Source organism: Schistocerca cancellata, chromosome 3 (assembly GCF_023864275.1).
Source record: "Schistocerca cancellata isolate TAMUIC-IGC-003103 chromosome 3, iqSchCanc2.1, whole genome shotgun sequence".
NCBI lineage: Eukaryota > Metazoa > Arthropoda > Insecta > Orthoptera > Acrididae > Schistocerca > Schistocerca cancellata.
Window position 1 is genome coordinate 356,848,025 of NC_064628.1, and position 27,010 is coordinate 356,875,034.

Below are 27,010 nucleotides of genomic sequence, written 5' to 3' on the forward strand. Positions count from 1 at the left end.
TTTTAGACACCATTTTTACTTGACTTTTTTTGTTTCGAATGATCATTCCTGTTACATCCCTGAATATTGACCACCACTTCTGAAACACCCTGTATACACTAAACAATACAGCTGCATGTCCTGGGCAAGTACAAAAGCTGTAACTTCCCCTTGTTTCCGGCTGTTCACAGTACCTACATGGCGACTAACATACAAAGTTAATAATCCTGGTAAATTAAATATAAAAACTATTTGGTCAACTGTATAAAAACTTTAATATTCTATAACAAGTTGTACATTTTGTTATTTATAACAACATGGTCCTACTGCTGGAATGACTACTGTACACTTGTAAACAATGACACTGGTTTGCTGATTTTACACTGGCAGTTTCAAAAACATTCCTCATGAAGCTTAAGTTTTTCATACAAAAATGAAAAGCAAACAATGAGAATCTGACTAAAATCTTTGATTTCATACCACTGTTCTACTCATTTAGATAGAAGATTCATATTGTTACAATTGCTATAAAATTATTTGATTGGCTGCTCCCTGAGAAGAAACTAAATGCTTTAGCAATACATAGAAGTCGCCCCCCCCCCCCTTCCTCTCTCTCTCTCTCTCTCTCTCTCTCTCTCTCTCTCTCTCTCCCCCTCTCCCTCTCCCTCTCTCGCCCTCTCCCTCCCTTCCCCCCTCTACATGTACGTGTGAAGGCTGTGGACCAACTCCACAACCAATTCTAGGCCTCAAACAGTAGATCATACTCAGCAATAGCGACTGATACACTGGTGAATATTCAACAAATCATGCCATGTCCTTCATATTTTGTAACCCACTTCCGCACATAGTCTGCTATTTCAGGTGTAAGCCCAAGCCTACTGATATCCTCCTCAAACATTTGCACACCACCCATACCTACTACATATCCATTGATACGTGCAGCAGCATGTGAACTTATGAGCTTCTTGCCAGATGTCAGACCCAACCATTGCACGAGCTGTGTGTGCTGCTGCAGGCGGTATTTCTGATGATAGCTGCAAAAAATAAAACAGGACTTTGCAGACACAGTTAACATAAGAAGCTAATAATTGCAAATAATCACACTTGTCTCCTACCAAATACTGATGACTATGGGCTAGAATTATATGTGGGGGCTCTAAAACTCCTTACATGATAAATGGACTATATCCAAGTTTTGATTTTGTTTGTAATTATCTGTTGCAAAACGACTGTGTGTATATGAAGCAAACACTGTAATGATATATTAGGAAAATAGTTTTATTCAATGTCACTCTTGGGGTATGTCCTGTGTCTTTTTACTTTTGCTTGCTAGTGTAGTAAGTTCATTATGGCAATTTTAAAATAATTCTGTGAAGAATTTACCAAATATGTTTCAATCACTAAATTAGCGCCACCTCTTGGATGTTTTATTTATGTTTCCTGCATGGGGAACTGGAATCTGAAGTCTGAACAACTCTATAGTACAAACGTTAGTTTTGGTTTGTTGTGCAACTGCTTTATGCTTAATTTCAGCCGAATACGAGCACCTTCATTACAGTAAAACATTCTTCTTATTTTGTACCATTTTACGTTATCTGATGAAGGCTGATGCAAAACATGTGATACAAATAAAATGATGTGCAATCTACATAAAAACTTTGAATAAACAATGCAATCACAGTGACAGACATTACTGGAATTTATTTACTTTACAGATAACAAATAGTACTTTCCAAAATGATCTGCTAGAGTATTGACATGTCTTTCTAATGTCACTGAAACACACTGTAACAATATGGAACTTTTAGATGGAAACTGTTTTTGAGACCTAGGAAAATAGAGCTCTTTCAGTTTCACATTTTGGGCCAGGGAGCAAAAAGAAGTCACATGAAGCCATGTCTGATATGTAGGACAGTAGGAAAAGTGTTGGGTTTGATTTTCACAACAAAAAACAACGCAGAATCCAAGCATATTGGATTTATGAGTAGGTGCATAAACCCTTTTCCTCAAACAATAATGAACCTGGATGGAAAGTATTGTGTATTTACTGTTTATCCAGTCAGAAAAATCTCCCCATGGCCAAGTCTTTGACAGGAGGGGAAAAAAACCAACAGGCTTGCTACACTTGAAAACTATGCTTCTTTGTTTTGGAGTCCTACACCAGTAACCAAGTTTCACCACACATTAAATCCACCAAAGAAAATTCCATTCACTTTTCAGTTAGTGTCTGCATAGGAATGAAAACATCACTACTAAACTGTCAACATAGGTATTTCACAGCTGGATAGTAACTGGTGAGTAGAACTCCTTGAGCGGAAGCAAAACTCACTTTACAAGTCACTCTACAGCAAGCCGAGAATCCAAAACCACGTACAGATGTGCAGGTCTATAAATATAGCATGCAACTGGTGCTGGTGGCTAACGACCGAACACTCCACACAAAGCGCAAGGCACGGTCTGCGGTGGTTGAACTCTGCGTAAGCACTGGCCTGCTCAATTTTCTGTTGTTCACAGGTAAACTCTTCTGTCATCAGTTCTATTCATACTATGTATCACGCGTGAACTCCATGGCAGGTTTCCACTTTATTCCACTGCATTCCCATGCCAGTTCATCTGATTCAATTTGATGATCGCTGTCAGAGATCTAATAAAAGTTATTTTGATCATTGGTTTGGGTGTATACTAGAAGGATATGCTAATATCAAATAGAAATGGTGTATTCAATACTAACACCAATGTGGACAAAAGTGCATATAAACAGCCTACATTCCCCAACACCGGAGACAATCAATAGTAAAAGTGCTTTGTAAAGGGAAATGAGACCTCAAGGACCCTAGCAAATATGGAGGCATAGCCCTACAAAACTTACCTTTCAAAGTGTTCACAAAAATAACAACAGAAAGAATAAAGCACACAATCAACAAACACCTCCCTGAAAGCCAAATGGGATTCAGGAAGGGAAAATCAACTCTGACTGGAATAGAACTCCTGCTAAAGAGCATATGGGAAGCCCTTTATTACAGACATAAGCTCTATGTAGTATTTATAGACTTCACAAAAGCCTCTGACTTTATAAACAGAAAATTAATGACCAAAAATCTAGAGGAAACCCTAGAAGAAAACAACACATGGACATGAATCACAGGCACAATACTGTGATGCAATGAAATAAGGGTCTTACAGAACCTGTCCCTATTGGGGCTGATACTCCAATTAAACGGAGTATAGCAGGGAGACCCAGTGAGTTCTCTGTTATTTATCATTGAAGTACAAGGAATTGTAAGAATACCCCAAAGGGAGGGTGTAATCTCATATGCATATGCAGACGATATTGTAATACGCACAAAGCACATTGCAAAGTTACAAGACGCGATAAACGATATGGAAGATTGATGCATCAGACATGGTCTCGAAATAAATGTGGCGAAAACAGAAATGATAGTACTCTGAAATGGAGGAAGCATCTGCATCAGCTGAGATCTTCATATGGGAGAGAAAACTGAAGATTTTACCAGACTTCAAATACGTAGGGGTCACAATATAAACAACTCCAAATGTTTCACAAAACATCTAACAGAGAAAGCAACGCAAGTAATAATGGCAATCCATGAAATACAATAGAAACAGGAATGGCACTATTCGGAGCCAAAATCTTCCCAATACTGATGTACAGCATAGAAATTATCAGATTACAGCTTACAGTGAAAAACCTAACACCACTAGGAAGAACGAAGGAGACCTATACAAAGAAAGCAGTAGGACTGTCCAAAACAACATGTTCCAGACTTGCAGACCTGCTGGCGAGGGAACCCTTCCTCGTTGAAGACCTACAGACAAACATGATGCTACCCAACAGCAGCGCTTGAGAAAGTCAACTTAAAATCTTGAAAGAAAAAAGGAAAGACATATCTCCAGAATTTTACAGCACAGGCACTATGGTTGACCCAACACAGACAAAGGAAAACTTTGAAATGACATACGTGATCATCAGAATGGCAGTCCACTGTTTCCATCACCTTATTTGCAACAACACATCATATCATGAACCAAAAGAAATGTGTGAGTGTGAACTGTGTCATCAGATATGCAAATGTTACCATATAGAGCTCTGTACCAAAAGGACATAGACAATAAGTGACTACAAAACACAATATGTAAAATTTCTAATTTCTTTTATCATCTTCATTGTACTTTGAATTTGTATGGCTATTTGGCTGCAATAAACTTATTATGTTGAATTCAGTACGATAGACAAACTTAAATCCACCAAGATAGAAACTGAAGCTGCACGCCAGATTATTTTGACACGAAATGCATAAATGTATACTTGGATCCTTTCAACCACCAGATTCACTCTCAGATGTAACCAGAAATCCGAGATAAATCTCAGCTTGCTAATGCACTTGGTCCAAATCAACCCATCATCATTAGAGAAGACTTTAAACAACCAGTAACTGATTACAGCATATCACACATTTGTACGTAGTGGGTACGGCAAGACATTCTGACAAACAATAATACACGATTTCTCTAAGAACTAACTAGAACAATTCATTTGGAAGCCTTCTCAGAGTGGAGATATGTTAAATCTAATAGCATCAAATAGACCTGACACCTTTGAGAATGCTGTTGTGGTAACAATAATTACCCTAAGCTTTTTTTCTTTTTTAACAAAGGAATTTCCAAAAGCACATGCCCAGATTAATTCTCGTGCCACTGCAGAGACGAGTGATGCAGAAGTAATATTAGTTTCAGTAGCACAGACACACCTGAGAGAGAGAGAGAGAGAGAGAGAGAGAGAGAGAGAGAGAGAGAGAGAGTGTGTGTGTGTGTGTGTGTGTGTGTGTGTGTGTGTGTGTGTGTGTGTGTTTACTGGCACTCAATGACAAGGTTATCAGTGCCCTTACACTTCTTAAGAGCAACAAAAACTGTTATACATCAGGAGGAATCCTATAAAATGACACTCACGTGCTCACTCCCACCTCACTCACATAACCACTCTATCCCACACACCTTAAGACAATGGAGAAAGGCTGAAAGATGCTATACCCATGATTACAACAAAGAAAACAAACGAAGAGCTAAATGAAGGGCACAGGGAAATGTGACTGACTGACCATTTGCAAAAAGATAAGGGCGAGCCCGTTACCCCATTAAAATGTTAAATAGATTTCCCTAAAACTGTCAGAAACAAGTTGGACAAATCACAAAACCTTACTTAAAATAGAGGGCAGATCTGGTGGCAAATTTGCCGTAGGTAAAGACCACACATTGAAGCATCCTTCCGCCAGAGCAAGAAGGCATGCGTCAGACGAGTGTGGCCTATGTGAAGATGAGTGAGCACCATCTCATCCCATCTTCATGGCTGAAAGTAGGTACGCCATTGACCCTTAGCGGGCTTTAGGAGACGCATCGTCTCTACCAGCCACTCTTTTTCCCTATGATGCATGAGTATGCACCTCAACAGTAGCATGCACAGGGCTGGCACACTAAAATAACTGAGGATCACTACACGCCTCCTTGGTTGCTGCATCCCTCTTTCTGTTTCCCCATTATACCCATGTGCCCTGGTATCCAAAAGAAAGGCACCTCCTTACCCAGCCATTGTTGATGGAGGAGGGTGGCCTGGATATTCTGGACTACTATATCCCCCGAGTACAAGCGTTAGAGAGAATGAAGGGCACACACAGAATCTGAACAGACAAGGAATATAGCACTAAACACATCTCATCTGTTCCAGTGCTCACAAAATCGCCAAGATAGTAAAGTCTCGAGGCAGTCGGACCTTGATGACACAATCAGGAAAAACAACAGGACAACCAAAATTCCTGTTTCGGCCCACCCATAACGACAGCTGTGGAGTTATGGTGCTCATTTAAAATGTCATAAAATAACACATCAAAAACATATGCAGGAGTGCAATCTCTCCTGTACTGCACCAATTCTAAAATTACTCTGGGTCTCTGCAGTGACTGGGTGGAAGACTGTTAAAACCCTGGATTTGTGGTTTTACTTGCTCCACACCAAATGACTCCAGCACAGACCGCACGCAGATCACAAATGGCTTTGTTGCTCGTAGACGATTGGAGAAAAAGCATTCCAAAGGTGGATGAGCAACGATATGGTATGCAGTTGAAGGCAGAGCTGCGAGGAACTTACGTATCTGACGAACCATGAGGAGCTGCCACCAGATAGTGAGTGGTGGTTCTCCAGCCTCAACAAAAAGAATGGGTACAGGGTTGGTCCCGTAAGCACCTATGGTCAGCCTAATCCCCTTCCAGCTAAGTAGAAATGGGGAATATCCCAAAGCTTGGAATTTGGATGGCTGTTACTTATATGGCTTCGTGCAGGAGATGCTCCAACAAATTAACCTCCGATTCAGAAACTTTTAATCACTTCCTGTGGTTTCAACAAACAATATCTCAGATGATAGCATTGCATTATAGCCATCATCTCTGAAGGCTACATTCCTGTATCTATTTTATTTCTTGATTAATTATGTCTGTTGTATCTTTTATTATAATGCAGACGTTTGTCAGAACATCATATTCTCCACATTTCCACAGCAAATGAACAAAGGATCAATACCTCATACTTTGTCGTACTTGTGTATTTACTTAATGAACAGTATACCATTTTGCCAGTAACTTCATTCAAATGTTGATGCAAGTGCTATTAAAAAATTTCACTAATTTAAAAGTGGTGAACCGCATTTATTAACTGACACCAAGATTGAAAAAAAGAACCAAAAGACGCTTCCATCAAGAAGGCATAAATAAATGTTTAAACAATATTTAAGGAAAATCTGTTGTTATTTACTGCAAGCACACTTGTGCAATAATGCTGGCTTGCTTATTTATGAACCAACTACTATCTATACTTGTTGTAAATGATCTGAGTGTAACTGAATGTTTATGACTTTCTTTTATTTAAATATTGTTTTTAACAGATTAGTTTAGTTCCGGAAATGTCAACTTTAATCAGATCATGGCTGCAGAGCTGCAAGTTGATGCGTTTTTTTTGGGTTGATGGCCTTCAGGCAACGGAGAAGCAGATAGTTGCAAAAGACCATGAGAGTGAAGAGGAGACTGGAACTTCACGAGTTCCAGGGGGTCATTTGGGACTTTTACGTAAGTTCTGGAAGGAAGCAGACCTGGCTGTGATAACAAGTAGTATTCAGTCATGGAGACTGTTTGATTCTCAGCAGTGAACGGCCGCTAACATACTTTAACTTCTGAAGGGACTTAATATTTTGACAGGTCTGAAAGTGCTCCAGAATAGGACTAACTATTACCACTTGATTTATGGAACCATGAATCGACATAGTATTTGTTACTATTCTTTGCATTGCCTGAATCATCATGTTGAACTCTCAACTGTTTTGAGCTGGTGAATGTTTATTGTAATTGTGATCACAAAATGGACTTAGGTTTCATGTATTTTCAATGACTATTCAGTTTGAGGATTTTGCTACCATTCTCTTAACACAATGAACGTAACTTTACTGCATTCTAGGAGAGTATTTCTGGCTGTATTATACCTTTTTATTGTAGGACGACTTTCCATTTATCTGAGATATCCTTACTTGAATAAACATTTTTCAACATAATTCTCTGTCACCTACATCAGTTATTATAATTATAATAAAACCCTTTATTAATTTATCTTCCATTTTACGCTTCTCTGTATTTTGTTAATTTCAAATTCTAGCCAATGCATAGACTATTTGGTAGCAGGATCACAGCTACAGGCTATTATTTGCAGAGAATTAACTGCAGGGCATGAAAGCAAATGGCACAGCTCAACCCTATCACTACACTGAGCTATTCCATTTAAATAGAACCACGCATAGCCCAAGTACCTAAAGTAAAGTATGAGCAACTGCAGGTAAAGACGCAACTGGAATGCTCATATGGGATGCCATTTAGAAGAGCAACTACTCAGCTGCAGTAAGCACTAGGTACCATCACAGGTGGTGAAGCACTTTTAGAGCAAGGGGGAATGGAGGTACTGCCTGGGTCTGGTGACGAGGCATCTAACTTCATGATGTCCTCTTCATCAGTCAGTTGTGCCAGAACCACATCTGACTGCACCAGGGACAGCTTTTGACCTGAATGGCACGACCCTTTTTCAGTTCCCTGTCCCTTCAAGGATGACGGGGAAAGGGTGTATCGAGATGCACTCTGCTTTTCATGTGCCTTCTCGATGCTCACTGCAGAACTGTTGCTGGTCTTTTCTGTGGTAGCTGCCTAGATTGCTATATCTTTACTTGATTTGCTTTGGTTTGTAGAAGAGCAAGTAGAGATGCTGGTGGTGAACAGTGGTATGCTGGACGTCGTCTCTGTTGAAGCATCCACCTTGGTAACAGATTTCTGCACGATGGAAGCATACGAAGTGGCAAAGACAGAGAGGGGTCACTTATTTCCTGAATTTTATGTTCCTCCGCGAAAACACAGCACTCTTGGCTACAGACTGGATGGCTCCCAGAGCAGTTGATGCAGATCATCTGAGTTTGCAGTCAGTCCCAGCATCATGGACTGCCTTTCCACACTTCCCACAAGTCACTTCACCTCCACAACTCACCCCTGTATGACCAAAATGCCGGCATAGATTTGGTATATAAAACCTAACTATAAGTTGGAGGAACCCTGCCATAAGATGTTCAAGCTACACTAGAGAACTGAAGGTGACAATGAAAGTGGCCATCTAAATTTCTCCATTATTCCTTCGTATTCGTTGTTACACATCAAGTATCCCCACTGATGTCCATTCTTGTTTCAGCTCCGCAAAGTCCAAATCCATGATATCACAGCATATGACCACACCCTTGGTTGACTTGAGAGAAGTGTGCATCTCAACAACAATATCATACTCACCCAATTAATGTGATTTCTTGAGAACTTCCATTTGCTTGGATCACTTAGTTTCAACCAAAACAGACCATTATGCAATCATTTAATAGATTTTAAGGTGCCAGCAAATTCTTTTAAGCCTTTATGGATATAGAACGAGAAAACTTTTTCAAATGTCCTCTATCACCAGAAACACAAGCTATGTCTCCTTGAGTCCTTTTACTAAAGTCCAACTGATTCTTATTACCAGGAGGGCTAGCCTCCTTCAATCTTTTGGATGAACGGGTGTGAGTACTATCAGGCAGTACACCCATCCCACTAGGAAGAAGAAGAAGAAGAAGAAGAAGAAGAGGAGGAGGAGGAGGAGGAGGAGGAGGAGATTTCAAGGGTTCCCTCTCAGTCCCACGAGCATGTAGTAAAATAAGGGTCCACTCCAACAGAGCCCTACGTGCCTGAGTAAGCCTTACACAGCTGAGGTGTGTCAGGTTCCCCAGAGGTTGCCTGCTAACAGCTGTTCCACCTCAACATCCATGCATCCCATTGGTGCACAGCATACCTTGAGACCGAGAATTTTTTATAGAGGTTTTCACCATCATCGTGATCCCTGCGACATACAATGTTCCACTGCCGCCCCATATGGTGGTGTCTGAAGCACGCCCAGAGCTTTTGGTGGTAACCATGACTCCAGGGCTTGATGGAACCCCTATGAGTTTCTATACAAATTTGGACCTGAGTTAATCTTTTCTTAACCATAGTATATAGAATACCTCTCAAAGAAAAAACCACTGGTCACAACCATCTACAAGAAGGGTAGCAGAAGTTACCCTCAAGACTACTGTTTAATATCCTTGGCACATATTCTAACCTGAACTGTATCATGAACAAAATTAAAATCATTGGAACATTGCTCATGCAAAACCCAACTATCACATTTCTCACGACATCCTGAAATTCACGGTTCAACTCTATAAAGTGGATGCAGTGTTTCTGGACCTTCAACAAGCATTTGACTTAAAACCACAGTAAGGGCTATTAATGAAAGTATTATCATATGGGATATCAAATAAAATATGTGACTAGCTTGAGGATTTCTTTGTGTGTGTGTGTGTGTGTGTGTTGTGGTGGTCTTCAGTCCTGAGACTGGTTTGATGCAGCTCTCCATGCTACTCTATCCTGTGCAAGCTTCTTCACCTCCCAGTACCTACTGCAACCTACATCCTTCTGAATCTGCTTAGTGTATTCATCTCTTGGTCTCCCCCTTCTTTAAAGCGAAGATTTAGCATGTTATCTTGAACAGACAGTTACCTACAGATGCAGAAGTAACATTAGGTGTGCCCGAAACTAGCAGACAATATGGATAGTAACCTCAGACTTTCTGAGCCTGCTGCAGTTGTCAATAATGAATTTCTACCTGAAAAAAGCTGCATTAATACTCAGTCAGATCTTCAGATAATAAAGCTGTACAAAGATTATAATTTTGTTTTAAATAATGAGAAATATTAAATAATGGCACTTTAAAATATGCAACAATTATCATCCTACAACTAGAAAATAAATGTGGGAATTGGAATCATTCAACTCGTATACAAATACCTTGGTGCAAAAGTTTGCACAAATATAAAATGTAATGATCACATAAGCGTAGGTAAAGCAGGTGACAGACTTTGGCTCACTGACAGGAGATTCTGGGAAAATGCTGTGAGTCTACAAATCAGATTATTTACGAAACACTTGTGTGACAAATTCTAAAATATAGCTCCAGGGTGTGGTAACTACAGCAAGAAATACTAAGACGAGATGATTAAAATTTACAAATAAGAGAGGCACAAATTATCAAATGTTTATCTGACCCAAGGACATATTGAACGAACTAAACTTACACACACTTAATGACAGATGTCAAGCACACTGTGAAAGCACACTAAGTTTCAATAACTACTGTTCAGTAAGCAACATACCGCAGCCTCCTATGTATCACTGCTGTACAGACTAAAAACATCTACATCTACATCTACATCTACATTTATACTCCGCAAGCCACCCAACGGTGTGTGGCGGAGGGCACTTTACGTTCCACTGTCATTATCTCCCTTTCCTGTTCCAGTCGCGTATGGTTCGCGGGAAGAACGACTGTCTGAAAGCCTCTGTGCGCGCTCTAATCTCTCTAATTTTACATTCGTGATCTCCTCAGGAGGTGTAAGTTGGGGGAAGCAATATATTCGATACCTCATCCAGAAACGCATCCTCTCGAAACCTGGCGAGCAAGCTACACCGCGATGCAGAGCGCCTCTCTTGCAGAGTCTGCCACTTGAGTTTGTTAAACATCTCCGTAACGCTATCACGGTTACCAAATAACCCTGTGACGAAATGCGCCGCTCTCCTTTGGATCTTCTCTATCTCCTCCGTCAACAAGGTTACACTAATTACTTCACACAGAGCCATGGTCTGATATTGAGGTGCACCCAGAATGCTGATAGTCTTTAGCATCATTGCATCCATCAAGACCTTATTTCATCAGAAAACTTGAGCAGATAACAGATCTTCCTCTGCAGAGGCTCATGTTACATTTCAAGTGTGTTGATACTTTGTTTTAACTAATTACATTACATTTCAGGCTTCATTTCAGCATGTGACATGTCACTGAAAGGCGATCTTTTCTTAAGTAGTGAATTACACTCTGTGGAAGTTAATATCACACCATCTCAGGTTTGGACACCGAAGCTCAACGTGTTTCACGAAACCAATAGTAAAGACAAAATTGCTCTTTACTTTTGGTGTAGGCCCTATACATCACCATGGTCAAAGATGCGTTTGTCCTGACTGTGTCATCTTTTTACCCAACTACGACACTGTCCGGCATTCTCCTACTAATACATACATTTTGTACCTGGTACGTCAACACCTACAGAAGAACAGCGTGTCTCCTATATTTTCTATGGCTGCTACATTTTTTTGATTCTTTTCTGTCATTGATATATTGTGTAGTATTAAAAAAAATCTCATATCTTTTGTACCAGAAGAATGGAGTTCAGAATGTTCCAGGTTATTTGTTCTGTTGGTTACATTTTCCAACTAATGTGTAGCACTCTTTAGAACCGGAATGTAGAAAATTTACTTTGTACTTGGGAATTCACAAAACAGAATAACTTAAACCCACTTTGCTGGTGAGCCGCAAAGATGTACTAGTATGGGGGTTGCCTCTGAAATATTTGTAGAAAGACATTGTTTTTGGTACAAATCATTTTATTACTTCACAAAATACTCACTTTTATACTTTATACACTTTTACATCATTCCCAATCTGATGTTGGCTTTTTAATGTGAGGAAAAATGCTGTCAATGCAATTTTTATTTGGCACAAGAGTAGAAGAAGAATCCATGAAATGATAAACCACATGAATACAGGAACTGAGATGCTTAGTTCAATGCTTTTCTCTGTCAAATAATCAATTGCTTGACATGCTATGAGAGAGCTGGCATTGTCATGATGAATAATGATGTGATCTTTTACGTTATTTTCCTGATTTCATTTCCTGCATTCACTGTCATCTTTGATTCGCAAATGTACAATATATCAATGTTACATCTATTGTTAAATGTAGACCTGCCAGAAATTCAAGGCCATACTTGACCTTACAGTCTCGTATCAGGGTGAATATATTTCTGAACGTGAAGAACACCTAATAAAGAGCCTCACTGAACTTTATTAATGTTATATCCTAGCCAGTAATGCCAACCGAGCCCGCTGCCAAAAGGTTGGCAGCATCAAAGTCCGGACGCCGTCCGCATAAGCAGCGCCAGCGATACAGGAAATCGCCGCAAGTCTGCGCGCGCCACCGCTGGCTTCTGGCTTCTTAAGCGCTGGAGTCGCGAGCGCTAGGACAGTTCTGTATTCGCCGCTCAGTTGTATACTCTCCACCGATTTGTGTACTTGCTAGTCAGTTGTGTGTTCATCGCAGCAGAGTTGTTGTTTGTCGTCAGCCGACGCTGACCTAGCCGCTCCGACTCGAACTAGACAGGTTTCTGTAGACACGGAGTTCACTACTGTGCTTCTGTATCTTCGTTAATAAATATAAGTACCGACTTTTATTTAATCAGAGTGTTTGGGTTTTCATCTTTCTGTTCACTGTTCCAGCAGACCGGTCGGCCCGCTATTAAAAGTGTGGCGGTGACTTCGTAAGCAGTTTCTACAGCGAAGTGTTTGTCGCTACGAACGCCGCCACAAAACTGGCGACGAGGACTTCCGAACTCGTGTGCAGGGCTGGTTCAACATGTTTCTTGTTATACTAATTATAGTGATAAAAATTTTGGGGGCTGGTTTAATTTGTGTTCACTATGTCTGCCGAATTACAACAGTTGATCTTGTTACAGAGTCAGCAAATACAAAGTATGGTGGAAGCAATCGCCAAACAAGCGGCTAATCCACCAACACAAAAGGAACAAGCACAGGCAGCACCACCTTTCCATGCTTTTGATGCATCACGAGAAGAATGGCGAGAATATTTCGCGCAGTTGCAGGTGCACATGACAGTCTACAAAATCACAGGTAATGAGCGGCAGCTTTATTTAATATCCACTGCAGGCGTGGACGTCTATAGACTACTTTGTAAGTTGTTCCCGGAATCCAAGCCAGAAGCTTTAGACTATGACGTTGTTAACAAGCTTGCTGAGTATTTCGAGTCGCGAGTTCATGTGGCAGCAGCCAGATTCAAGTTCTTCAGATTAAAGAAACTGCCACATCAATCTAATAAACAGTGGTTAACAGATTTACGGGGCCTCACCCGTCAGTGCCGATTTAATTGTGTGTGTGGAGCTTCCTACAGTGATGTCATGTTACGAGACGCTATTACTCAAAACATTGCAGATTCTCGTATTCGTGCTGCTATCTTAAAGTTGCCTGACCCGTCATTAGAGACTGTGATGAACATCATTGAAGCCCAAGATACTTTTGACTATGCTGAGTGTGAGTTAGATCAGCCATGTATTTCTCAAATTGCCTGTGCTAAGCAAGTTATGTCACGCCCGCGGCCCCACCGGCAGAGTCAGACTGTAAACACTAGCCGGCCGCGCCATGTTAAAAACATTCGTCGGCCGCGTGTGCAAAATGATAGAGTTAAGTCTTGCCCTAAGTGTGTTCTTGCTCATCCTCGTGAACGTTGCCCATTAAGAAACGCGGTTTGTCACTTTTGTCAAAGAAAAGGACACATCCAGACTGTTTGTTTGCGTAAACGCAAGAACAATTCTAGTGCTGCCCAGCCCATGGATATTCATGTTATTCAACGCCAGCCCGCCCAGAAGGTCGCGTTTAAAGACTCTTCCACGGTTCGTGTGGGTAATAAACTTGTTCGCAATAAGCCACCCACCCAGCCCTCTGCTATGCAACCCAAGCGTAATTCAAACGCTGTAAAAAGTAATGTACAGACTGCAAGTGAAGCGGGAGTTGTTGTTCCACCCGCCCAACCCACGAGTTGTCGTAAGCAGCGAACACGCGCTAAACGCGCTGATTTTGTGTCTTCCGCCTCCACTGCACCGATCCAGACACAGTGTAATAAACTATTTGTGAAGCTACGCATCCAGGATAAGACCTTCAATTTTCAATTAGACACTGGTGCGTCTGTGACTCTAATAAATAGTGCTACGTATGCGGCTATCGGCCGCCCTAAACTTTCAGCGGCAAAACATTCTTTGGCTACTTATAGTGGAGAACAAATTCCTGTGTTAGGTGTATGTAGCGTGCCAGCCACATTCCGTGGCAATACAAAAACAGTTTCATTCACAGTGCTCCGCGCTACAGACAGTGTAAACATTTTTGGATTAGACTGTTTTGACTTGTTTGGCCTGTCTATCCAAGACAATGTGTTGCAAATTAATTCTGTTGTTGTTCCTCAAGACAGCATAACCGATTTGCGTAAACAATACAGTGAAATATTTAAAGACGAACTAGGTTGTGCTGCGAACTTTACCGCTCATATTACGTTAAAAGATAATGCTCAGCCTCGATTTTTTCGTGCTCGTCCAGTGCCTCACGCCCTCCGGGCACCTGTAGAAGATGAACTTCGTCGTTGGCAAAACAACGTTGTTATTCAACCCGTTTCAGCGAGCCAGTGGGCTTCTCCCTTAGTTATTATAAAGAAACCGTCTGGCAAGTTACGTTTGTGTGCTGATTTTAAGTCGACAGTGAATCCTCAGACTGTCATTGATTCTTTTCCTTTGCCTAGACCGGACGAGCTGATGGATAAGTTAGGGGAAGCTCGTTTCTTTTCCAAAACTGATCTCCGTGAAGCATATTTGCAATTGCCCCTCGACGAGCAATCACAACAGTATTTTGTCATAAACACGTCGTTGGGGTTGTTCCGTTTTCTGCGTTTGCCTTTTGGTTGTGCGTCAGCTCCAGCTGTTTTTCAGCGTTTTTTGTCACAACTTCTGGCTAATGTGCCATCGTGTTGCAACTATTTAGACGATATTGTTGTGTCCGGTCGGACGCCTGCTGAACATTTCAGTAATTTAGAGTGTTTGTTTACAGTGTTTTCTCAGGCAGGCCGACGTTGCAACATCGATAAATGTTCATTTTTCCTTACGGAGATGGAGTATCTGGGACATGTTATTAATGCTCAAGGCATTCATCCCTCCCAGTCACATTTAGCAGCTATTCGTGATTTGCCCGCCCCTCGCAATCTGCATGAATTGCAAGCAGTTCTTGGCAAATTGACATATTATATTGGGTTTATACCTAATGCATCACAGATTGCTGCACCGTTGCATCGTCTCCGCCGTAAGAATGTTCCGTTTGTGTGGTCAGCTGATTGCCAATCAGCCTTTCAGCAGCTTAAAGAGGCTTTATTGAATGATCATTGTCTGGTCCATTACAACCCAAACAAGCCTCTAGTGTTAGCTTGTGATGCCTCTTCTTTCGGCCTTGGTGCTGTGTTGTCTCACCGAGTCGGTAACACCGAACGTCCTATTGCGTTCGCATCGAAATTGCTAAACAAAGCTCAGTGTAATTATAGCCAATTGGACAAGGAAGCGTTGGCTATTGTGTTCGGTGTCACAAAATTCCATCACTACCTCTATGGTAGACCATTCTATTTAGTAACAGATCTCACAAGCCTCTGACGTCACTGTTTCATCCGTCTAAACCAGTTCCTCAGCGGACAGCTCAGAGACTACAACGTTGGGCTCTTTTGTTATCACAATACCAGTATGAGATACTGTATCGCCCTACCGCTCAGCATGCAAACGCTGACGCGCTTTCTAGATTGCTGATTGCTGCGGATGATGTCTTCGATTCCTCTGAAGACTCTTGCCATCAGATTGACGCCGATGAGCATCAATCCCTCCGGGATTTTCCGATTGATTATCGTCAGGTGGCACGTGAGACAGCTACGGATCCTCATCTGAGTTTACTATTACGTTTTGTTCAACGCGGTTGGCCGTCCAAGGCAAAGGACATATCGGATCCTGTGGTTCGTCGCTATTATCCGCAACGTCATCTGTTGTCTGTTTCACAAGGAGTTTTGCTGTTACGCACCGAGAATGACCAGCTTCGTGTAGTGGTTCCCCAAGTGCTCCAATCCAAGGTCCTCGACTTACGGCATCAAGGTCATTGGGGAGTGGTCCGCACCAAGCAGCTTGCCCGCCGTCATTGTACATGGATCGGCATTGATAAGCAGATTATGCGGATGTCTACAGATTGTTCGACGTGTGCCGAACACCAAGCTGCTCCGCCTCAACGCTATTTTGAGTGGGCACGCCCTGCCGGTCCCTGGCAGCGAGTACATATTGATTTTGCTGGTCCATATTGGAATTCTCGTTGGCTCATCGTGATAGATGCATTTAGTAATTTTCCGTTTGTTGTGCCCATGCAGTCTACAACGTCTGCACAAACTATACAGGCGTTGACTTCAATTTTTTGTATTGAGGGTCTTCCAGAAGTTTTAGTGTCTGACAATGGTCCACAATTTACCTCTGCTGAATTTGAAAGTTTTTGTTCTGCCAATGGCATTCGCCATGTTCTTACTCCGCTGTTCCACCCTCAATCGAATGGTGCAGCAGAACGTTTTGTACGCACATTCAAGGATCATATGGACCGCCTTCGTGCTACGCACTCTCGTCAGCAGGCCCTCATCACGTTCCTGTCGTCGTACCGGACCACGCCACGCGACGGCCCTTCGCCTGCGGAGCTTCTCCACGGCCGTCGTCATCGCACCCTACTACGGTTGTTGCACCCCCCGGATCGACCCGCCGCTTCTGAGCATCGCACGCGTTTTCAGCGCAACGACGCCGTTTTTTTCAGAGTTTATCACGGTCGCCGTCGTTGGGAACGAGACACCGTGATAAGTGTCCAGGGTCGCGGTTTTTATACTGTTCAAGGTGCTACTGGGGTGCACAGGAGGCATCAGAACCAGTTGCGCCGCGCTGGCCGCCCGGATTCTGCCGCTCGTTCTTTGTCCACAGATTTGGTCCGCGGCGGGTCCAGCCGCGCCTTCCGACTTCGCTGCCGCCACCAGGGCAGCAGCAGCAGCCGTCGCCGCTACCACGCCGACAGCCCGTCCCGTTGATGCCTCCCGCGCAGCTTCATCCGGGAACGCCCCAGGTGGTCGCTCCGGCGCCTGCGGTCCCTCTTCAGTCGCCACCGCCTTCGGAGCAGATGGACGTCGACCCCTCAGCCGGGCCGCCATCCCAAGCGGTGGCTGTGCAGCCTGTCCTGCAGCCGCTTTCCTTGGGCACCCCCAAGGAGTATGACGCCGCAGCGCCTTGTACGGCGCCCACTCAGCAGCCATCGACGCAGCGTCAGGAGACGCTGCCTCTCTTCGTGGGTCCCGACGCCCCGTCGCGTCCAGTACCAGAAGCTGCGCCCGTGGTCACAGGCGTGCACCCTGACCTCGGTTTTCAGTCGATGTTTCCCGAGGCCCCGCGCAGCCAATGCTGGGGTGCGGACCGGGGACTGCCACTGACAACAGTCTCCGCCCCGGTCTCTTCTGCTACGCCTGCGGCCAGACCCCTCCCCCGCCATCGACGCTCGCCGCGTCATTATTCAACGACGGTGCGGCGATTTGGGGGGGAGGAGTGTTATATCCTAGCCAGTAATGCCAACCGAGCCCGCTGCCAAAAGGTTGGCAGAATCAAAGTCCGGACGCCGTCCGCACAAGCAGCGCCAGCAATACAGGAAATCGCCGCAAGTCTGCGCGTGCCACCGCTGGCTTCTGGCTTCTTAAGCGCTGGAGTCGCAAGCGCTAGGACAGTTCTGTATTCGCCGCTCAGTTGTATACTCGCCACCGATTTGTGTACTTGCTAGTCAGTTGTGTGTTCATCGCAGCAGAGTTGTTGTTTGTCGTCAGCCGACGCTGACCTAGCCGCTCTGACTCGAACTAGACAGGTTTCTGTAGACACGGAGTTCACTACTGTGTTTCTGTATCTTCGTTAATAAAGATAAGTACCGACTTTTATTTAATCAGAGTGTTTGGGTTTTCATCTTTCTGTTCACTGTTCCAGCGGACCGGTCGACCCGCTATTAAAAATGTGGCGGTGACTTCGTAAGCCGTTTCTACAGCGAAGTGTTTGTTGCAACGAACGCCGCCACAAAAATTAATATTTTAAGACATGGCAACTTCTTTATAAAACAGAATTATGTCTTTCCCATCCCTCTAACCATCAAACATTAGCAAAGATAAGCCCACAGTTCATTCCTTTTGGCATATTTAAATAAGATAAGCCAAAATATCTTGATATCACATTAGAAAGAATGCTGACACACCATAAACATCTCTCCAACACAATTAAGAAGGTGCAAACATGAGTGAACTTGGTGAGGAAAGCTGTCAAGTATTATATGGGGAGCAAATACATCTGTTCTTCATAGAGCATCCCACCATTTGTATACTCTGCAGCAGAATATGCTCACAATTTTGGCTCCGCTCCACAGTATCTGTCAGCAGATTTCTAAAAATAAATCAATCTCTCTTGACAGAAACTTACTCTCACTGGTTAGCAAATGCTTCAAACCCAAAGGACCAGCATATGAAGGAGGTGTCCAAGTGATCACTGGACACAACCAGGCCACTGTGTGGAAATAAGTGGCAAGCCACGAAGACCCACAACCACAAACCTATTGACAACCTAACTGTTAAAAGTTCTTTCATTCTCCCCATGCTCTATATGTGAATGGAATGGGAAAGTGTCCGAATAACTGGTAGATACCCTCTGCCTCGCACTTCACAGTAGTTTGCAGAGTATAAATGTAGATATATATGCAAAGGCAAAGTCACAAACATTCATCATCACAGGTGCATGTGAATACAGTTCAATAGATTGTAGACTGGAAGAGGAAGGAAGGAAGGAAGGAAGGAAGGAAGATTAGCGTTTAACATCCCCTCAACAGTAAGGTCATCAGAGACAAATCACAAATCTGAATTTGCAATCAAGTTAAGCCTGAGAAGCTTCCTATCACAAAAATTGTGAAATTATCATGTGTGTTGTTGAAATATACTGATAACCTTTTCAGAATCTTTACTGAAAAGCAGTATCCTATCCAATTCATCCATAAGCAGATCTCTTATCTTATGTCATTTCCTCTGACACCAGTAAACTTGTTAAGCAATGAGCAATCAGCACTCCTCTGATCACCCATCATCTCCCTGGCCTTGAAAAGCTCAATCATTTCCTCCACTAAGGCTTCGACTACTTCCCATCATGTCCTGGGATGCAGAATACCCTACACAAAATCTTACCCACGTCACTAAAAGTAGAGTTCCACTGCCCACCCGAGCTACAAAATGTGCTTGACTATCCTTGTTTCAATCCTGCAACCCAGGAGTCATTCCCTTGTGGTCAAACCAGGTGCCAGGTGCAATCCCTCCCTCCCTCCCTCTAATGGCAATAAATAGAACTGACGTCTTCGAGGATGTCTACAGCATAACTGATATCATTGACCATGAGGCAGTTGTGACAATAATGATGACCGAAGTACAGAGGACAACTGAAACAAGCATAAAAATATATATGTTCAGTGAACTAGATAGAATAATCAGTAGAGTCCTACCCAAATGAGGAACTCTAAACTTTACGCATGGTGCAGGAGCATATATAGAGGAACTATAGCTCAAGTTTAAAAGAACAGTTGACCACACACTGGACAGATATGTACCCAATAAAACAGTTCATAAGAAGAAGGAACCTCCATTGTACACAGTCACTTTAAAGAAACTTCTAAGGAAACAGATTACTGCATAATAGGTGTAAAAGTGTAGAGCTACAGATATAGAGATGCAGGATGAAACATGTTTGGCTGCCAAGAGAGCACTGGATGATGTCTTCAATGATTAAGTGTCCAGTCCCTAATAAATGAGACAGGAACTGAAATTGAGGGTAGCTAATCAAAAGCCAAAATGCTTAACTCTGTTTTCAAATGCTCCTTTATAAAGGAAAATTCGGGACTATTGCGCCAATTTAATCCTCATACCACTGAAAATGCATTAGTGTCAGTGCTATTGAAAAACAGCTAAAATTGAAGAACGCTCCTGGGTCCAATGGAATCCCTATCAGATTCTATACTGAATCTGTGGCTGACTTAGCCCCTCTTCTAACTACAATCACTCTTAGATTGCTCAAAAAGACTGTGTCCAGCTTGGAAAAAAGCACAGGTTACACCCGTCTACAAGGAGGGTATAAGAAGTGATTCACAAACTACCATCCAGTATCCTTGACACTGATTTGTTGTAGTATCTTTTAACATATTCCGAGCTCAAACATAATGAGGTATCTTGAACAGAGTGATCTCCTCAATGCCAACCAGCATGGATTCCAAAAACATCAATCATGTGATTCCTAACTTACACTTTTCTCATGAGACATTATTTGGATCAAAGCAATCAGGCAAATATTGTATTTTCTTTTTTCCAAAAAGCATCTGACTCAAAACCAGATCTACACTTATTGTCGGAAGTATGCCGTTGGTGGGGAGGCTTGCATGCCTCAGCGATACAGATGGTCGTACCGTAGGTGCAACCACAACGGAGGGGTATCTGTTGAGATGCCAGACAAACATATGGTTCCTGAAGGGGGGCAGCAGCCTTTTCAGTAGTTGCAGGGGCAACAGTCTGGATGATTGACTGACCTGGCCTTGCAACATCAACCAAAACGACCTTGCTGTGCTGGTACTGCGAACGGCTGAAAGCAAGGGGAAACTACGGCCGTAATTTTTCCCGAGGGCATGCAGCTTTACTGTATGGATAAATAATGATGGGTAAAATATTCCGGAGGTAAAATAGTCCCCCAATTCGGATCTCCAGGCGGGGACTACTCAGGAGGATGTCATTATCAGGAAAAAGAAAACTGGCATTCTACGGATCGGAGTGTGAAATGTCAGATCCCTTAACCGGGCAGGTAGATTAGAAAATTTAAAAAGGGAAATAGCTAACACTTGGTTCAAGAATCACGAAAGAAGGTTGTACACATGGAAGAATCATGGAGATACTAGAAGGTATCAGATAGATTATATAGTGATAAGACACAGATTTAGGAACCAGGTTTTAAATTGTAAGACATTTCCAGGGGCAGATGTGGACTCTGACCACAATCTATTGATTATGAACTGTAGATTAAAACTGAAGAAATTGCAAAAAGGTGGGAATTTATGGAGATGGGACCTGGATAAACTGACTAAACCAGAGGTTGTAGAGAGTTTCAGGGAGAGCATAAGGGAACAATTGACAAGAATGGTGGAAAGAAGTACAGTAGAAGAAGAATGAGTAGCTCTGAGGGATGAAGTAGTGAAGGCAGCAGAGGATCAAGTAGGTAAAAAGACGAGGGCTAGTAGAAATCCTTGGGTAACAGAAGAAATATTGAACTTAATTGACGAAAGGAGAAAACACAAAAATGCAGTAAGTGAAGCAGGCAAAAAGGAATACAAACGTCTCAAAAATGAGATCGACAGGAAGTGCAAAATGGCTTAGCGGGGATGGCTAGAGGACAAATGTAAGGATGTAGAGGCTTATCTCACTAGGGGTAAGATAGATACAGCCTACAGGAAAATTAAAGAGACCTTTGGAGAAAAGAGAACCACTTGTATAAATATCAAGAGCTCAGATGGAAACCCAGTTCTAAGCAAAGACGGGAAAGCAGAAAGATGGAAGGAGTATACAGAGGGTCTATACAAGGGCGATGTACTTGAGGACAATATTATAGAAATGGAAGAGGATATAGATGAAGATGAAATGGGAGATACGATACTGCGTGAAGAGTTTGACAGAGCACTGAAAGAACTGAGTCAAAACAAGGCCCCGGGAGTAGACAACATTCCATTAGAACTACTGACAGCCTTGGGAGAGCCAGTCCTGACAAAACTCTACCATTTGGTGAGCAAGATGTATGAGACAGGCGAAATACCCTCAGACTTCAAGAAGAATATAATAATTCCAATCCCAAAGAAAGCGGGTGTCGACAGATGTGAAAATTATCGAACTATCAGTTTAATAAGTCACAGCTGCAAAATACAAATGCAAATTCTTTACAGACGAATGGAAAAACTGGTAGAAGCCGACCTCGGGGAAGATCAGTTTGGATTCCGTAGAAACATTGGAACACGTGAGGCAATACTGACCTTACGACTTATCTTAGAAGCAAGATTAAGGAAAGGCAAACCTACGTTTCTAGCATTTGTAGACTTAGAAAAAGCTTTTGACAATGTTGGCTGGAATACTCTTTTTCAAATTCTAAAGGTGGCAGGGGTAAAATACAGGGAGCGAAAGGCTATTTACAATTTGTACAGAAGCCAGATGGCAGTTATAAGAGTCGAGGGACATGAAAGGGAAGCAGTGGTTGGGAAGGGAGTAAGACAGGGTTGTAGCCTCTCCCCGATGTTATTCAATCTGTATATTGAGCAAGCAGTAAAGGAAACAAAAGAAAAATTCGGAGTAGGTATTAAAATCCATGGAGAAGAAATAAAAACTTTGAGGTTCGCCGATGACATTGCAATTCTATCAGAGACAGCAAAGGACTTGGAAGAGCAGTTGAACGGAATGGACAGTGTCTTGAAAGGAGGATATAGGATGAACATCAACAAAAGCAAAACGAGGATAAGGGAATGTAGTCGAATTAAGTCGGGTGATGCTGAGGGAATTAGATTAGGTAATGAGACACTTAAAGTAGTAAAGGAGTTTTGCTATTTGGGAAGCAAAATAACTGATGCTGGTCGAAGTAGAGAGGATATAAAATGTAGACTGGCAATGACAACGAAAGCGTTTCTGAAGAAGAGAAGTTTGTTAACATCGAGTATAGATTTAAGTGTCAGGAAGTCATTTCTGAAAGTATTTGTATGGAGTGTAGTTTGGACAATAAGAGAATAGAAGCTTTCGAAATGTGGTGCTACAGAAGAATGCTGAAGATGAGATGGGTAGATCACGTAACTAATGATGTAGTATTGAATAGAATTGGGGAGAAGAGGAGTATGTGGCACAACTTGACAAAAAGAAGGGACCGATTAGAAGGACATGTTCTGAGGCATCAAGAGATCACAAATTTAGCATTGGAGGGCAGCGTGGAGGGTAAAAATCGTAGAGGGAGACCAAGAGATGAATACACTAAGCAGATTCAGAAGGATGTGGGTTGCAGTAAGTACTGGGAGATGAAGAAGCTTGCACAGGATAGGGTAGCATGGAGAGCTGCATCAAACCAGTCTCAGGACTAAAGACCACAACAACAACAACAACAACAACAACATGGTCATATCAGGTATCAAGTGAAATATGTGACTGGATTGAGGACTTTTTGGTAGGAAGGATGCCGCATGTTATCTCGGATGGAGAGTCATCGTCAGTTGTAGAAATAACTTCGGGTGTGCCTCACGGAAGTGAGTTGGGACCCTTGCTGTTCATTTTGTATATTAATGATCTTCCAGACAACATTAACAGTACAATCAGACTTTTTGCAGACAATGCTGTTATCTAAAATGAAGTACTATCTGAAAAAAGTTGCATAAATATTCAGTCTGATCTTGATAAGATTTCAAAGTGGTGCAAAGATTGGCAACTTGCTTTAAATGTTCAGAAATATAAAACTGTGCACTTCACAAAATGAAAGAAACATAGTATCCTATGACTACAATACCAATGAGTCACTGTTGGAATTGGCCAACTCATTTGGAAAGAGGCGGGAGGCAGGGATGTGGTTGGGATAAAGTGCCCAGAGGCTCGTGGGAGAGTGGGGAGCCATCCGGGCTAGCTGTTGGTGCAGGTAGAGGCAGATGGACGGGCACATGATTTCACAGGCTTGGGTGTGAGATAGCAGCACACAACTACCTAACATGAACTGGATGGGGATACTGGAATTAGGAGAAATAATGATTTAATATATCAACAAAAATTATGAATTTTTGAATATATAATGTAACTGGACAGATAAATATGTACTCACCAAGTGGTGATGGGAGTACACACACATATACAGATTACGAAAATCTGCTAGATTTCTGGCAGAAATGTTGAAGGGGAAGGAAGAGGGATGAAGAAATAGGTCTGACGAGGCTTATGAAATGGGGAGAGTTTGGGAATGTCACCCACAACCCTGGGTCAGAGGAGACGCGCCAGATGTTATGAGAAGAAAAGACTATTTTGTTGTATCATATAGTTCACTTTCCTGGTGAAAAATTCTCACCCACTTATTATCTCTTGTTTACCCTTGTCTTTTCTCAAGATTTTCATATGAATTTCTACTATTTTCTGACTGTATTCCATGCTTGTCTTCCTTTTTTCTCTCCCTTTACCCCATCTGCCTCTCTTTTTGCCACTCCCACCCCTGTAATATGCCAAATCCTCCTCTCTTCCCATGCTTAATCCCATCACATACTATAATTTGTCCTTTTCTAAAGGATGCTTTTGCACTATCAAAACTAAAATTTCATATTCTCTTTCTGGCTAGTGGCTTGTTCCTGGGAGTTAAAGATCAGTCTTTCCTTCTCATCCCATCTGGTAAGTCTCTCCTGAGCCACGGTTCCACACTTTTCCCATTTCCTAAACCACAGCAGTCCTTTTTCATCACTGCCTCCGAAAACTTGCAAATTTCCTTAACATTCATGTGTGTGTGTTCTTCTGTCACTGCTTGGTCAATAGTTCTTTTTCCCTTCTTATCTATCCAGTTACATTAAATTTCCAGAAATAATGGTTTGCACTTTCATCCCTTACACAACAAATTAATTTTGTTGCAACTTCATATTGCCACAATATGTATGGACTGGAATTTGAATGTAAGTATGACTACGAAGGTCATACTATCATCTCTCATTGTAATATAAAGAAATAAATTTACCATATACTGCAAAATGTGGTAAATGTATTTCTTTAGACTACTAAGAGAAATGAAAGTACAAAGATTCCTGGTGCAGTGCATTTAGCTTTTCACTCTTATTAACTCGTGCATGATGTTTAAGCAGTAATCTATGTCCTTCATATTACCCTGTCTTACACCTTTAAGCTCCCAGATTTTCAAGTCTCATGTGATTCAGACCCTAAGAATCAGTCTTTCCTTCTTATCCCATCCATTAAGTCTCCCCTGACCTGCAGTTCTGGATGACTTTCCCAAAATCTACCCCTTTTTCCTCGACCTCTCCCATCCTTTTCCTTCACCCCTTCCCCTTCAACCTTTCTTCCTGAAGAACGTGCCACTGGCTCCAAAAGCTTGCCTACTTATAACTTTCTCTCTCTGTGTGTGTGTGTGTGTGTGTGTGTGTGTGTGTGTGTGTGTGTGTTCTGCTGCCATTTGGTGAGAAGATTTTTTATCTATCAAATTAAATTATTTTGCCTATTACCTTTTGTAGTCATATTTGCAACTGAATTCCAATCTGTGCACGGTGTGAAGATAGGAAGCTGTGCTCACAATTTCTTGTGTAGTGAGAGATCAAACACAAACCATTGTTTTTGTATACCATGCCAATTAATGAAGGAATCAGAAGATGGTTTTGAGTTGATAGTGGCAGGTGTGGGTGTGCTCAATAAGGGGCATTTTAAAGTCATTGTGAAACAAACCAACAATTAACATCCCTCCAAGAGAGTGACATAATGACACATTCATGAATATGTAAGACGAAACCAATGGAGCTGCATGAATCAAATTCTCAGTCTTAAAATTGAACATTTACAACATTAATTTGTTTTATGCTGTTGTTAATCTTGAGGCAATCATTCCCATTTCTGTATCTCTCAGGTAACCACTTTATATAAAACTGCATTTATTAGGAAAGCATGGTTACCTTCAGTTTAGAATTTAGCACCTTGTCAATGATGTCACTCAAGATGCAGCACAAGCTCAAATAGGACAAGACAACGCTGGAAAATGGTTGTATTCTTATGAAAGAAATCATCACAGCAATCACCTAAACTAATTTGGGGAAAATACTGATATCGATAAGGCATTATATCCCTGCTCTTCCTGATGGAAGTCCAATGTCCTAAGCCCCTTACTTGATGTCAGTGTGAAGGAGCAAAGTGATTAACACATCACTCTCTCAGACAAAGTTAGGATTTAAACTACAGCTTCTCAGTTGTCCTCAAGAGGCATAGTCCACTTTGTTAAATTCCCCCCTACCAAGGAAAAACCCGGGCAGTATAGGGAATCGAATCTAGTAAAGCAAAATAAAGACCTGGGCGGAGTGGCAGCACAATTTTCCTTACGCCCGAGAAGCAAGGAGTAATAACAGAAGTGTACACTCCAGTACTATTATCAGTGGAGCACTGCATATATTACACACTTGTACACCAGTTCCCAACATGATGCAACAGCTGAACACTGGCAAGCATCTCCCCCCCCCCCCCCTTTTCTTGATAATACTACTTGCGCACTGTCACTGTGAAATGTTTACTATCTACAGTGTAATGCATATGAGTCAATGTTTTGCCTAAATAAAGTACTGACCACTTTACCTGTGATGTTTTTCCCCATAAGGGTCTAATGTTGTTTATATTTTCTGAACCTGTGTTGCCTCATTTGCAAGAAGTGGCAAAACTGCTTGTTCTTATGTATGAGCAGTAATTAATTGAATACCATTTTCATCAACAATAATACTGATTGTAAGATATTTCTAAATTCTCTCTACAATTAACTCTCAAAATTGTATAAACATTTGGAATGTCATTAATATCAACCGATACTGGCAGAATTTGTAATTTTTAAACTGTGCCTGAGCATGCATA

At 42.0% G+C, this 27,010-nt stretch overlaps 1 protein-coding gene across 5 annotated transcripts in view; it reads right to left on the reverse strand.

The window, feature by feature from the left end:
• Nucleotides 1-643: 643 nt before the first annotated feature.
• Nucleotides 644-27,010, reverse strand: part of LOC126175045 (peptide methionine sulfoxide reductase) — a 30,539-nt gene continuing 4,172 nt past the window's right edge. For 3 of the 5 annotated variants that reach the window (XM_049921554.1, XM_049921555.1, XM_049921556.1), the window contains exon 5: nucleotides 645-1,013. In XM_049921554.1, the coding sequence (XP_049777511.1) occupies nucleotides 776-1,013 (238 nt within the window). In that variant the 3' untranslated portion in view covers nucleotides 645-775. Of the gene's footprint in view, nucleotides 1,014-27,010 lie in introns of all 5 variants that reach the window. The other 2 variants (XM_049921552.1, XM_049921553.1) reach the window with 1 other exon arrangement.